The sequence below is a fragment of the Salvelinus namaycush genome, chromosome 9 (assembly GCF_016432855.1).
Source record: "Salvelinus namaycush isolate Seneca chromosome 9, SaNama_1.0, whole genome shotgun sequence".
In the NCBI taxonomy this organism is placed as follows: Eukaryota; Metazoa; Chordata; class Actinopteri; order Salmoniformes; family Salmonidae; genus Salvelinus; species Salvelinus namaycush.
Window position 1 is genome coordinate 27,481,172 of NC_052315.1, and position 15,434 is coordinate 27,496,605.

Sequence of the window (15,434 nt, forward strand, 5' to 3'; positions counted from 1 at the left end):
TGTTGCCGCGCAACCGACCTGGTGTTAGAACTCTGAGTTTCGGGTAAAGAAATATGTTAACATTGTCAGAAATGCTACAAAAAGGTAGCACATTGTTGTTTCTTAATGGATGAAAATGTACACGAGAGAGCAATAAATTATACAATTAATAAAAACTGTTGCCCCTACAAATTTAGTCAAACCGGTATTTCTTCAATCCAATGGTCACTTTATGGACACTATGGTCTCATTTTAAGCCAATGTCTAGAATTTGAGCTAGGTAGGCGCAATAAATAGTCTTAAAATTCAATTTCTAATGACCCTGTTAAAAAATCTGGTATCTGGTTCTCAGTAACGGATGGATGACTAGAGGTGGGGAGTGTGTTGTGTACCTCCAATCATGTTGATTTGCATATTTTCATTGTGATTGGTGTCATATTGTCTTAGATCTGATGGTAGGGAGAGCTTCATCCAATACCTAATATAGACGTGACTATCTATAATCAATAAAACCAAGGAAAGGCAATCTGTTTTGACGGATGATTTCTCTTTACTCCCATACATTGGGCGTGTAAACAAAGGAGAGGAGAGATGGAGAGGAGAGATGGAGAGGAGGAAAAGAGAGGAGTAGAGGAGGAGAGTGCTGTGGAGCTCTGACGTGAGAGCTCTCTTCTTGGGATCATTTGTTGGGGAATTTGTCAATGGTAGCTCTGGGGTTCAGCATGCAGCTGGGAACGGAACAGCACCCGCCCTGGGTACACCAAACAAACGCTGTCTCTGACTGACTGTCTCAATAGTCAACTCTCTCCATAGTAAACTCTGCACTCATTACAGCACCGCCGAGACTAAGGTGGAACTTGCATGTAATACCCAAGAGATCAGGAGTTTTACAAATGAATGATCCTTTGGTATTTTATTAGGATACCCATTAGCTGTTGCGAAAGCAGCAGCTACTCTTCCTGGGGTCCACACAAAACATGACATAATACAGAACATTAATAGACAAGAACAGCTCAAGAACAGAACTGCATCAATATTAAAAAGGCACACGTAGCCTACATATCAATACATACACACAAACTACCTAGGTCAAATAGGGGAGAGGCGTTGTGCCGTGAGTTATTGCTGTATCTGTTTTTTAAACCAGGTTTGCTGTTCATTTGAGCAATATGAGATGTAACGGAGTTCCATGCAATAATGGCTCAATATAATACTGTACGCTTTCTTGAATTTGTTCTGGATTTGGGGACTGTGAAAAGACCCCTGGTGGCATGCCTGGTGGGGTAAGTGTGTGTGTGTGTGTGTGTATGTGTGTGTGTGTGTGTGTGTGTGTGTGTGTGTGTGTGTGTGTGTGTGTGTGTGTGTGTGTGTGTGTGTGTGTGTGTGTGTGTGTGTGTGTGTGTGTGTGTGTCAGAGCTGTGTTTAAATGTTTTATTTGTTATTTAGCCTTTATTTAACTAGGCAAGTCATTTAAGAACAAATTCTTATTTACAATGACGGCCTACCCTGGCCAAACCCTAACCCGGACGATCCTGGGACTATGCAAACAATTTTGGGATTTTCAACACATTAAGTGATGCAGTCAGTCTCTCCTCAACTCTTAGCCAAGAGAGACTGGCATGCATAGTATTTAACCACATGAGTAATCCTGCAGCTTGACAGAGACAAGGTGTTAAAACTACTGTACCACTACCACTAGATGGCAGAGACGTTATTCACTTCCTACTTTCCCATTATTAACACAACTTCATTATTCTTATTTACCAAAGATTTGTGTGAAAAGTTAGGATGCATCATTTCAAGCTCCTGTTTATAAGTTACTTAATAACCACTTTTGAGAATTGTTTTGCACATTTCATTTCCATCCTAAAAAGGGATTACAACTGTCCCTCTAATTGACACGTAGACTGTCACAGGATTAATATTTAATGAAGTGAATGGAAATATCACATTTACATTAATTATTGGTGGTGTGTCCCTTGAGATGTGAAGGATAGACTGTGAGTGATGGGACTCTCAATAGCTTCTTCTATAAACCAGTCAGGCGATCACGCAAACACCACATGGATTTGAGCCTGGGTTGTTCGATTAGCCAACATCAAATACACATCAATCTCCTGGGCTTTATTCGCCAGTGAGGCGAGAGAGAACACCTGACACACTCTCCAGGAGAAACGCCAAAATTGACATGATTGCAATCAAACTCAAGTGATGTGGAACTCAATACTGCGTCCAAAGTTCAAAGGTAGAAAGCAGAACACAGCTGCTTAATTCAAAGGGAGGGGTTAATGTCAGTCATTGAAGCCTATCTAGAGTGTACACACTCAAAGGGAGATGCTATACGGACACGGTTGGTGCCCAAATTGATGACGTACAGTATGTCGTGCAGCTGAGAGTCGAGTATGGAGACGAATGGATTCGGTTCAGTCAGTCGAGCTGATGATGAGCCCTTCCCAGCTAGCTAGTTTATGCTGGCAACAACAGCAGCAAGGCGCTAGTTAAAACTTGGAAAAGAAAGTGATGTTTATTTCAGCGAAGTAGGCCTATTGGTCAACATCTGGATGTCACCGTGACATGCCATTTAGCTAACATATCGACAAGCCGGTGCGAATGACCACTACAACGGTGTTGTATCGAGGTGGTTGCCGATGTGAGTTGCTACCCACTCGGCATTAGTTGAGTGGGAAGCAAGAAATAACTTGTAATATTGGTCGTAACCATCTGGATGTCACCGTGATACAGCCTACTCAATGGGTAGAGTTTGTGCTGCAAGCCAGCCACACAACAAAACGGGGCACGGTGTCCTTTGCTCCCACTTGCTGCAGTATGTATATCAGGCCAGGGTGACCGCGATTTTCCTTGAAAATGTACAACTACGGCAATAACGTCTACATTTTTGTGAAACAAAAAAACAAATAATTACTCCGATAAACGGAACGATTCTGAACACTCTCCCAAGTCCCAACTTTGGCAGACAAGTTTCAAATTCTCAATGAAGTTTCTAGCCACAAACATAAACTAGCTAGCTAGGAAGGGCTCATCAGGACGACTGAATGAACTGACTGAACCGAATTCGTTCATCTCCACTCAACTCTCGCTATGCGACCATACTTCATCCATTGGGGCACCAGGCATGTCCAAATAGCCTTTCCGATACTCAGGAGAGGGAGAGAACAAGGAAGTGGAAAAATGTCAGCAAGCAGCAGGATTGTGCTGCAAACCATGAGGCAGACATTTTAAGCATGAAAGGAGCATTAATTAATTTTCTCTTTACCCTGGAGAATTTCACACTCTGTAAAGAGGGAAACATTAGAGCATAGCAGCAGAGTCTGTGCTGCAAGAGAAGAGAGAAGAACAGGAACAACTGCAGTGAGAGAAGGAAAAATAACTAAAAGAGAGAATGAGAAGATATACAGTACCAGTCAAAAGTTTGGACACACCTACTCATTCAAGGGTTTTAATTTATTTGTACTATTTTCTACATTGTAGAAGAATAGGGAAGACATCAAAACTATGAAATAACACATATGGAATCATGTAGTAACAAAAAAGGGTTAAACACATCAAAATATTTGTTATACTTGAGATTCTTCAAAGTAGCCAACCATGGCCTTGATGACAGCTTTGCACACTCTTGGCATTATCTCAACCAGCTTCACCTGGAATGCTTTTCCAACAGTCTTGCAAGGCACTTGGTTTTCCTTCACTCCGCGGTCCAATCACCCCAAACCATCTCAATTAGGTTGAGGTCGGGTGATTGTGGAGGCCAGATCATCTGATGCAGCACTCCATCACTCTCCTTCTGGTTCAAATAGCTCTTTTACAACCTGGAGGTGTGTTGGGTCATTGTCCTGCTGAAAAACAAATGATAGTCCCACTAAGCGCAAACCAGATGGGATGTCGTATTGCTGCAGAATTCTGTGGAAGCCATGCTGGTTAAGTGTGCCTTGAATTCTAAATAAATCACAGACAGTGTCACCAGCAAAGCACCCCCACACCATCACACATCTTGCTCCATGCTTCACAGTGGGAACTACACATGTGGAGATCACCTGTTCACCTACTATGCGTCTCACAAAGACACGGTGGGTGGAACCAAAAATCAAAAAAATTGGACTCATCAGACCAAAGGACAGATTTCCACTGGTCTAATGTCCATTGCTCGTGTTGCTTGGCCAAAGCAAGTCTCTTCTTATTATTGGTGTCCTTTAGTAGTGGTTTCTTTGCAGCAATTCAACCATGAAGACCTGATTCATGCAGTACTCTCCGAACAGTTGATATTGAGATGTGTCTGTTACTTGAACTCTGTGAAGCATTTATTTGGGCTGCAACTTATCCTCTGCAGCAGAGGTTATTAGAGCCAGTTTCATCATAGCGCTTGATGGTTTTTGCGACTGCACTTGAAGAAACTTTCAAAGTTCTTTAAATTTGGTGGACTGTCATTTCTCTTTGCTTATTTGAGCTCTTTCATTTGAGTTCTTGCCATAATATGGACTTGGTCTTTTATCAAATAGGGCTATCTTCTGTATACCACCCTTGCCTTGACACAACTGATTGGCTCAAACGCATTAAGAAGGAAAGAAATTCCACAAATTAATTTTTAACAAGGCACACCTGTTGATTGAAATGCATTCCAGGTGAATAACTCATGAAGCTGGTTGAAATAATTTTATATCTCAAATATAAAATATATTTAGATTTATTTAACACTTTTTTGGTTACTACATGATTTCATATGTGTTATTTCATAGTTTTGATGTCTTCACTATTATTCTATAATGTAGAAAATAGTAAAAATAAAGAAAAACCCTTGAATGAGTATGTGTGTCCAAACTTTTGACTGGTACTGTAAGTGGTGGATAAAAGGGTGGAGGAAGAGAAGGAGGAGGAGGACTTGACAGTGGTGGAAAAATGTTTTTCTATATCATCGAAGGTGTTCTTGTTGGTAATCATTCAGCTGCATTTAAACATTACTGGTTTTCACCTGAAGCTCCGTGTCTCTCTTCCTATAAGTCCTGAGTGGCCACTGCAGCACAGCCAACCTTGTGAACACAGCAACACCAGCAGCAGAAGCACCGCAACACCGTAAAAGGGGCCATACTGTGCATTTGGAAAGTATTCAGACCCCTTGACTTTTTTCACATTTTGTTACATTACAGTCTTATTCTACAATTGATCACTTTTTTTCAGCAATCTACACACAATACGCCATAATAACAAAGTGAAACAGTTTTTTAGAAATGTTTGCGAATGTATTAAAAAGAAAAAACAGAAATACCTTATTTACATAAGTATTCAGACTCGAAATTGAGCTCAGGTGCATCCTGTTTCCATTGATCATCCTTCAGATGTTTCTACAACTTGATTGGAGTCCACCTGTGGTCAATTCAATTGATTGGACATGATTTGGAAAGGCACACATCTGTCTATATAAGGTCCCACAGTTGACAGTGCATGTCAGAGCAAAAACCAAGCCATGATGTCAAAGGAATTGTCCTCAGAGCCCCGAGACAGGATTATGTCGAGGCACAGATCTGGGGAAGGGTACCAAAAAAATTCTGCTGCATTGAAGGTCCCCAAGAACACAGTACACATCATTCTTAAATGGAAGAAGTTTAGAACCACCAAGAATCTTCCGTCCGGCCAAACTGAGCAATCGGGGGAGAAGGGCCTTGGTCAGGGAGGAGAACCGATGGATACTCTGACAGAGCTCCAGAGTTCCTCTGTGGAGATGGGAGAACCTTCCAGAAGGATAACCTTCTCTGCAGCACTCCACCAATCAGGCCTGTATGGTAGAGTGGCCAGACGGAAACCACTCCTCTGTAAAAGGCGCATGACAGCCAAAAGGCAGCTAAAGACTCTCAGACCATGAGAAACCAGATTTTCTGGTCTGATGTAACCAAGATTGAACTCTTTGGCCTGAATGTCAAGCGTCACGTCTGGAGGAAAGCTGGCACCATCTCTACAGTGAAACATGGTGGTGGCAGCATCATGCTGTGGGGATGTTTTTCGGCGGCAGGGACTGGGAGACTAGGCAGAATTGAGGCAAAGATGAATGGAGCAAAGTACAGAGAGATCCTTGATGAAAACCTGCTCCAGAGCGCTCAGGACCTCAAAATTGATTGGGGCAAAGGTTCACCTTCCAACAGGACAACGACCCAACAGGACAAATCCAAGACAATGCAGGAGTACTTGAATACTGAATACTGGCCTGAATACTTTCCGAAGGCACCGTAAATATTTAAAGAGTAAACTAAGCTTGTGTACGTATATAGTTTACAACAGCCATTAATTCCATCAACTCTTTAAGGACTCTAACCTTCAGTACTTGTATATTGCTTGGCAAGCACTGTCCTGGTCCTTGATGCCACCCTAGGCAGACAAAACAAATTGCTGCCTTCCTCCCACGCAAAACTAGAATAGTGTAGCCTACACTATCAGCTCGCAATAGAATTTTATGAATGCCCATCCATGTGGTCGGCCTACCGTTTGTAAAACAGGCAGTTGCATTGGGTTTATTAGTCCTGATTCCTGTGACTAATCATTTTGGCTATTTAGGCTCTGCATCAGCTACCCAACTTTATCAGGAGTTATCCTGAGCCTACAGTGCCTTTAGAAAGTATTCACACACCTTAACAGGCATCCTTCTTAACTCAGTTGCCAGAGAGGAAGGAAATCGCTTAGGGATTTCACCATGAGGCCATTGGTGACTAAAACAGTTACAGAGTTTAATGGCTGTGATAGGAGAAAACTGAGGATGGATCAACAACATTGTAGTTACCCCACAATACTAACTAACCTAAATGACAGAGTGAAAAGAAGGAAGCCTGTACAGAATACAAATATTCCAAAACATGCATCCTGTTTGCAGTAAGGCAATAAACTGCAAAAACTGTGGCAAAGAAATGTACTTTGTCCTGAATACAAAGTGTTATGTTTGGAGCAAATCCAACACATCACTGAGTACCGCTCTTCATATTTTCAAGCATGGTGGTAGGTGGTAGCTGCATCATGTTATGGGTATGCTTGTTTATGGGTATGCTTATTTTTGGCAAGGACTAGGACGTTTTTCTAGGATAAAAATAAACGGAATAGAGCTAAGTACTGGCAAAATCCTAGAGGAAAACCTGGTTTTGTCTGCTTTCCAACAGACACTGGAAGACAAATTCACCTTTCAGCAGGACAATAACCTAAAACACAAGGCCAAATTTACACTTAGTGTAGAAAACGTTAGGTACACCTTAATATTAAGTTGCACCCCCATTTGCCCTCGGAACAGCCTCAATTCGTCGGAACATGGACTCTACAAGGTGTCAAGCGTTCCACAGGGATGCTGGCCCATGTTGAGTCCAATGCTTCCCAAGGTTGTGTCAAGTTGTTTGGATGTCTTTTGGGTTGTGGACCATTTTTGATACACACTGGAAACTGTTCAGTGTAAAAAAAAAAACAGCAGGGTTGCAGTTCTTGACACACTCAAACCGGTGAGCCTGGCACATACTACCATACCTCGTTCAAAGGCACTTAAATCTTTTTCCTTTCCCATTCACCCTATTTTAAAAATTGATTTAACCTTTATTTAACTAGGCAAGTCAATTAAGAACACATTCTTATTTACAATGACGGTCTACCCTGGCCAAACCCGGACGACGCTGGGCCAATTGTGCGCCGTCCTATGGGACTCCCAATCAAAGGCCGGATGTGATACAACCTGGATGGCACACACACAATCCAGGTCTCAATTGTCTCAAGGCTTAAAAATCCTTAATTTACACTGATTGAAGTGGATTTAACAAGTGACATCAATAAGTGATCCCAGCTTTCACCTGGGTTCACCTGGTCAGTCTATGTCATGGAAAGAGCAGGTGTTCCTAATGTTTTGTACATTCACTGGAGTTGCTTACCAAGACGACATTGAAAGTTCCTGAGTGGCCTAGTTACAACTAACTTGACACAGCTTGAAGAATTAAAAAAATAATGTGCAAATATTGTACAATCAATCCAGTTGTGCAACGCTCTTAGAGGCTTACCCAGAAAGACTCACAGCTGTAATTGCTGCCAAAGGCCATTCTAACATGTATTGACTCAGAGGTGTGAATAGATATGTAAAAGAGATATTTCTGTATTTCATTTTCAATCAATTTGACAAAATGTCTAAAAATATGTTTTCACTTTCTCATTATGGGGTGAGACGAAACGAATGTAATCAATATTGAATTCAGGCTGTAACACAACAAAGTGGGTAAGAATACACAATAAGGGGTATGAATACTTTCTTAAGGCACTGTATTTGCAAAGAGAATCCATGTGTTGACACAGCAGGAAATGCAGAAGTCTTTTCTTTTTCGCTATTATGCAGCTTGTCATAAATCTACGAATACAAACTTAAAAGTACTGATTATCATGACAATTTAGCCCAGAGGGTGAAACTCCCGGACAGCAGTTGTGAGTAGCTTGATTTTTCATTCCATTTTCTCCATTTTACTTGGACCTGTCCTGTTTTAGGATATATTGTTTGATACAGCATATATTGTTGATATGTCATTTTCACATTGAAGCACATGTTTTTATTTGATTGAGTGCCAGGTTAGGCTATTTGATCTGAGAAATGTGCATGATGTAACATGTGTCTCATGACAGCTTACAAAAAACGCCACATACCCATTCTACCATAGGCTATAGGATACGTGATTTATGTTCGATCCTTTTTTGATGAAACAATGATGGAACGCTGTAGCGGTGTGTCTCTCCAACAGCACCCTGGAGAGACGCGCTGGGCATGGACATGCTAAATATTTTGCGCCCCTGCCTTTGACAAAGTGGGCACTGCTTGTCACGGGGTGGTATCAACGCTCACCTAAATAGCCCATATGCCACTGGGTGAGAGAGATTGTCATTGTTTTTTGGGAAGAATTATGTGAGGTGTTGTCTTGGTCAGTTTAGCTTGGAATTTGCTGCCCTCGTCAATCTGCCGCGCTATGCGGTTGCCTAATCCTGCCTAATGGGCTGGCCCTGTAGCTTGGCCCTGTAGCTTGGTTCCATTAATTACAAGGACTGTAAACTGCACAGTATGCCCTGGAGAAAGAGGGCAGTGGTGAGAGCTGATACATAAAACAGCAGTTGTTCATTATAATGAGGAGAGGTAACTAGCTGCAGGATTTGCGTCGCTGGATGCCCTGGAGCTCAGAGCTACAGAGTAGAATCATTAGGTTGAACCCAGACACAATGCTAATTAGAAGCCAGGCACAAACAGAATATGGAAGTGAAGCTCTGAAACGACAGGCTATATTTAGCCCCTATCTGAGCTGCTGCCACACTAACACATTAGCTTTCCACACACATCTACTGTAACTCCCAGTCCTCTCTGCAGCACATGGGCTTTACATTAGATCACTGGTGGAAAGAGGAGCTTTCAGCCCCTATTGCTAGGAATTGTCTATAAGAACGAACATCCTCAGCTTAAGTAGGCTCAGCTCCAAAGCAATGTTTTCCGGTGTTGGATGAGGTGAGTCCCCACCTTGCAATGTAAACCACATTGAAAACTCATGCAAATGAATAATACATATAGTAGTACAGACAGGACAAACAGGCAAGACAGACATGCCTACACACATCTAATAGCGTAGCGTACCAGGTTGACACTCACCTTCTTGGTGAAGTCCATGGCTCTGAGGATGGACAGGTTGAGAGTCTCCAGGGAGGCCAGTACACCCTCATAGTCACCCATGTGTTTGACAAAGTAGTCTGGAAGGACAGGGGAAAGGACAGAGGTAAGAGGGGTACACACTAGAGCCCGACCGATATATCGGTTTACCGATATTATCGGCTGACATTGGCCTTTTACTGCTATATCGGTATCAGATGGTAAATCCACAATAACCGGTATTCAATAAATAGGATGAAAAAAGGGAATCTCAATCTTATCTGAACACTTGCTGCAGTTCTCATGATGTGTCATTATTGTCACAATGTATGAAATCAACATTTGAAGCATAGTTATTGGACAATTGCTGTTTTGGATGAGAATAATTAATTTAATTTAATAATTAATTTAATTTCCCCGATCTAAAATAGTATATCGGCAGATTTATCGGTAAGTTGTGTCCCCCCAAAAATCGGAATCATATCGGACCCCAAAAAACATATAGGTCGGGCTCTAGTACACACAAATACACGTGCATACAGGCACACACACACTTAGGGGACTACCGACTAGCTACGTGATTAATCAATTCTTCGTTTGAAAACTACAAAATCAGATATTCTACTGGGAAGTTTGGGATTATTGTGAAGCCAGAAAACTATTCATGGCATATTGACTTCACAGATTGATTTCGTCATACATTCACATATACAATACATCCAAAGACACACACAAACACAAGTAAAGCTCACAAATAAACACACAGATTAATCTGTTAATACTTACCACAGAGTTCCTTAGTGTCAACATTACTAACACACCACAGGTTAGTTAGGAGCAGCATAGGGAGAGAGAGAGAGGGAAGAGGCAGTGGGAGAATGCGGTAAGAAACAGGCAAGGCTGGCATGCAACACAACATGATCTATAACCATCTATATCTATATTGCTCCATCAGGGGGGAGCAGCAGGTCCACAATAATTTGACAAAACCCTAACCTAAATCAGAAGTGTATCTGTTCTCATGAATTCAGCTTCAGGTTACTAAATCTTTATTCATTTTGTATCTTATTATACTTTGGCATAGAAGATGCTGCTATAAATCACTGATAAAAAATCTCTACAAAGGCGCAGTGTAGGGACCAGATTGATGAGGAGCAGGAATAAGGAGAACAGTTCATCTTTGCTTGCTGTGGTCTGGGCAGTCGATAAATCAGATTGGCATTAAATATTGTTAGGTTCTTATTTTTCAGAGTAAATAACTCACGGACACTAGAGAAGCTTAACCAAGTTGAATTATTCCCAAAGGGTCGACACAGCTGTATTCAGACATCACATTTCACACAAGCACTGATATTTAACCCTTTCTCCTAGGTTGAGTCTCCTCCTCCACACTGAACAGCCAATGCATCTCTGTTGCTAGACAGAACCTTAGTTATATCTGTTCTTTCTCACTTCATCTAACCTGACCTCTACCCCAAAGTGCTCACTCTTCCCCAACTCAAGGCTGTCATGGTTATTGATACCAGACTGTGTCTCTTCTCCTCCCAGAGGATCCCTGATGGCTAACAATAACATATCCTGACATAATGTAAACGTTATACATCACCCTCTGTCCCTCAGTGACATTGTTAGTTTCTAAGATCTCCACCCGTCTCCCCTACACATTCCAAAGCCATCTGACTCCTACAGATAACCATTAACTTCTGATGTAACAACCATTCTCTATCATCCCTCAGATACCATACTTCTGATCTATCATCTCTCTAGTATAGCAATGTTCAAAGTTTACCCAGAATCCAACAATATCAAATGCTTACATTGTAATTTAAGGTTTTAAACAGGCCAATCAATTATCTCCCAACAGTAACTGGTTATACTTCTGAGTAACGAAGGGAAAGAAAACCTTCGGATAAAATCTAAATATATATGACATAAAAAGCATTTATTCATGATTAAAGAGAAATTGAGTGGAACGATCTTTTGTTCAATCAATATTCTAAAGAGAGAACGCATTTAGTGTCTGAAAATAACAAGGCTGATGACATGGACGGTCAGGAGTACTGTAAAATGCCAGCCGGAAGGACAGTGAAAGAAGGTGAAAGAGAAAAAGGAAGAGAGGGAGGAGATAAGAGGATGAGACCACAGGTAACACAGGAACTGGAGGATTGTCCTTACTCTGCAATTCTTTCATCATCCTCTCTCTCTTCCCTGGTGTTTCATCTTTCTCTTCATCATTCTCTTTTTCACTTTTTAATCTAGAGGTGTCATCAACAAAGGCCTGTCAGCTAAAGGTCACACCAAATCATATCAAAAGATCTTGAAAAGGTGGATATGACATTTATGAGTACAGATAAATGGTATACTTTGCAAGCAAACACACACACACACACACCATCTCAGACCAGTGACATTTCCCCCTAAATGTAACACACTTTATTAGAACAGTCCTGATCATAACTAGAAAGCAGATTATGATCTACATATTGAAGATAATATAGATAGATAACAGATACTATTTGAGATAGATCATGTAAAAACATAGTGCATACTGTCTGAGATACTCTAGGGTTATTCGAAGTGTACTCCTATGGGGACAGCCAAAGAACCCTTTTAGGTTCTAGATAGCATCGTTTTTTCTAAGAGTGACCCCATCCACCCCATTCCACCCTACTACTGTCATCCCTGTCCTACTCCCTTTTCCCTCTCATCTCTCCTCCTCTCTGTTCCCTCCCCTCCTCCCTTCTGCTCCTTGCTAAGGCATTGTTCACGGCTGGCTGTGCTGGTTCATTATTTAATGAGGGGGAAGCGCTAGACCTGGCAAACAGGGACTTGAGCTCAGCAGCTGCACTCGTCTCCTCCCTTTTACATAATTCAATCTGAAATGTGATTAAAGACAATGCACACAGTGGAGCAGCATACCCTCCTGAGGCAGCCTGACACTGAGCGGGGGAGAAATGTGGCAAAATACACACAGGCAGGGCTGGCCTACTAAACAGTACTGCATATATAATATATACACACCCCGGTAGGATAGGTCCATTTGCTCACATATGCAGACACAAACACACACACACACGCACACATGCACACATGCACACTTGCACCTCCTCTTTAGCCCTTATGTTAGTGAATAGGCTCCTAGCATGAAAAGAGGGACATAAAGGTCCTGGGATGTCTCAGCCATGGACAAAAGTAGACCGAAACTAGAGGATGACTTGTGATCGTTTCATATATCTCAATGCTATCTCCTCCCTGCGCTCCAGACCCAAATGGTCAGGTCAATACCTCTGCTTCAGCAGTGTGATGATGCTCTCACCTTGTATTATCTGAGTCAATGGAGTGAAACAGATTCTCCAGCTCCTCCTCATTCAGCGTTCCGTCAGAGAAGAACGCCTGGAACTCATCCAGAGACAGCTTCCCATCATCTGCAGGAGGAGAGGAGGAGAAGAGGAGAGGTGGAGACATCCATCAGGTTAACAGCGGATATAAACCATGCAGCTACACACCATGATCACCGTCATTACCACTAGGCTCATTGTGATAATATGTATACACACAGTGATCAATGAACATGGTCTTTATCATGATATCATCATCGCCATTATCACCGGAATCATTACCAACAATGTCATAATAGCCATAATCATCATCGCCATAATAATGATCATCATCATCATCATCGTCATCTTCCTCCTCCGCATCGTGATCTATCACAATCACCCTGCAGTCTTCCATCAATGCTGAACTATTATAGATTATGGTAAAGAATTTACACAATGCTCTGGGCATTTGCAAGCTGTAAGATCAACAAAGTGAAAATCATTTGAGAGGCCACCACTTGCAGAGCTTTTGTTACAGACTGGTCAGCTCTCTGCGGATCAGTAATTATTGATTCCAGAATGATGTACAGTACTACTACAAGGGCTGAACAGGCATCTGGACCTGGAGAGAGCTGGCTCCTGATCCATCAGGCTCCCACTGAGCCACTCTGTACCCAGTGAGAGGCCCTACACCCAAGATCAGAACTAGAACCAGACTAAGACCCCAGAACCAGGCCAGGTCCTAGCCCTCAAACTTAGCCCTCGGGCCCAGCCCCAAGAACCAGACTCCAGGCCCCAGCCAGGAGGACTCCAGTCAGCATTATTAGGACTACAGGAGTCTGTGGAGCCATGCTGTGGCCTGGCGCACCACGTGAATGAGAAACCACTGTGTTTGCCCTTGAAACTGTTCAACTGGACTTTTGGCTATTGGAGCCATTGTAGGCTCTAATCTCCAGTGTAAGAAAATGACTACCGTGCAAGCCAAAATAAAGAGAGTGGTTTTCGTTATTGCCGCCTAACAGAACTATTGGGACATTTAAAGGGAAAAGCTTTTGAATCTGGTCCTTTGAATTAAAACTGGCCCTCATTCTTGGCTGCATTAGCACGCTCCCCTCTCTCTTTCTCCCTCCATCTCTCTCTCATCATCTCTCTATTTCTGCCCTCCTCTCTATACTATTGATATCCCTCCCCTGTTCTTTCTCTTCTCTCTACCTTCATCATTGCTCTTTCTGTCCCCCTCTCTCTCCTCTCTCCACTGTCACTGTCATGTATCTCTTATTTGCGCCTGAGAGACAGGCATAGGCACTTAAGAGTTGAGTGAACTGCTGGAACAGAGGGTGAGGATGGATACAGAGGAGAAACATCTTTCTACTAAACACAGGCTCGTCTCCACCTCTTACCCTGTTTCCATATGAGGCAGTAGCGTCTCAGAACAGCACAACTGTACCAGCAGTTAATTAAACACTGACCCACTTTTACCGCAGTACTCCCACTAAGGAATACCATGCGCATGAAGAAGCACGCCAGCCCAGCCCTATCTTCTCCAAATTAGAGTGTGCTGGAGGATATGGCCTGGAGGATATGGCCACTACTGCAGCTCAGTGGGTACAGTGGGATATGGGCTGGACATCAGGTTCTGATGTGGGCAGATCTCTGGTTCCAGTGTTATCTCTGTTCACCAACGGGAAAGGGAATAACATTCTCTGTGTTCCAGGCTGATAGGTGGACTATAACTCATACAGTATGCAAGCATCCGGATCTGATAAAGACACAGTATAAACCCCAAGCTGCATGAAAAGCTCTGCTCAGATGGTCACGTTTTTCCGATAGAGCCCATATTAGATTCAAAGCAATGAAAAGACCTCATAGCCAGTGGTGTTATTTTGTAATAAAATGTGATGTGTGTGTGGGGAGGAAGTGTGGGGAGTTAGTGAGGACAGACAGGGGTACATCAGACAGATGGGAACGGTTCTGCTAATGTGTCTGAGTGGGCAGACGGCAATACGGATGACACTATGCAGACCTCGCTGCTACAGATAAAAGGGATGCAATTAGCACTTTTACTTCCAGCAGGGCTCTCACATCCTGCACTCTTCTAAGAATAAGAACAGACATAGACTCTCTATTTCATTTCTATCCTTTATCATAATTTGTTGGGGTGCTGGGCTTCCAGGTTGTCATGGCAACCAGACTCCGTGTGCATCTCTCCCCTTTTCCTCTGTTCACCATCTTCCTCATTTCTAATGACCCAATCCAGGAAAAGAGTGTAGAGACCCATTTCCAGTGACCCATCTTTTCTCTCTTTACAATTCCTTTTTTTGTCCTAGACTAATAAAGGACCTTTTTACAGCTTTTATCTCCTGCCTGAGATGGTCTGTGCTAGTGATCCATCAATTCAGAACAGGAGAATAGCCGCCTGCCAAGCAAGATTACCACACACAGGAATATCTTCCCCTGATGGATTGACGGGACATTTCATTAGAGAAAAAGTTGTG

General features: G+C 42.5%; 1 protein-coding gene across 1 annotated transcript in view; it reads right to left on the reverse strand.

Annotated features, from left to right (window-relative positions):
• Positions 1 to 15,434, reverse strand: part of necab2 (N-terminal EF-hand calcium binding protein 2) — a 125,134-nt gene that overhangs the window by 66,868 nt on the left and 42,832 nt on the right. The window contains exons 3-5 of the mRNA XM_039000576.1: positions 12,936 to 13,044; positions 10,406 to 10,431; positions 9,623 to 9,720 (exon numbers count right to left, since the gene is read on the reverse strand). Coding sequence (XP_038856504.1) covers positions 9,623 to 9,720; positions 10,406 to 10,431; positions 12,936 to 13,044 — 233 coding nt within the window. The remainder of the gene's footprint in view (positions 1 to 9,622; positions 9,721 to 10,405; positions 10,432 to 12,935; positions 13,045 to 15,434) is intronic.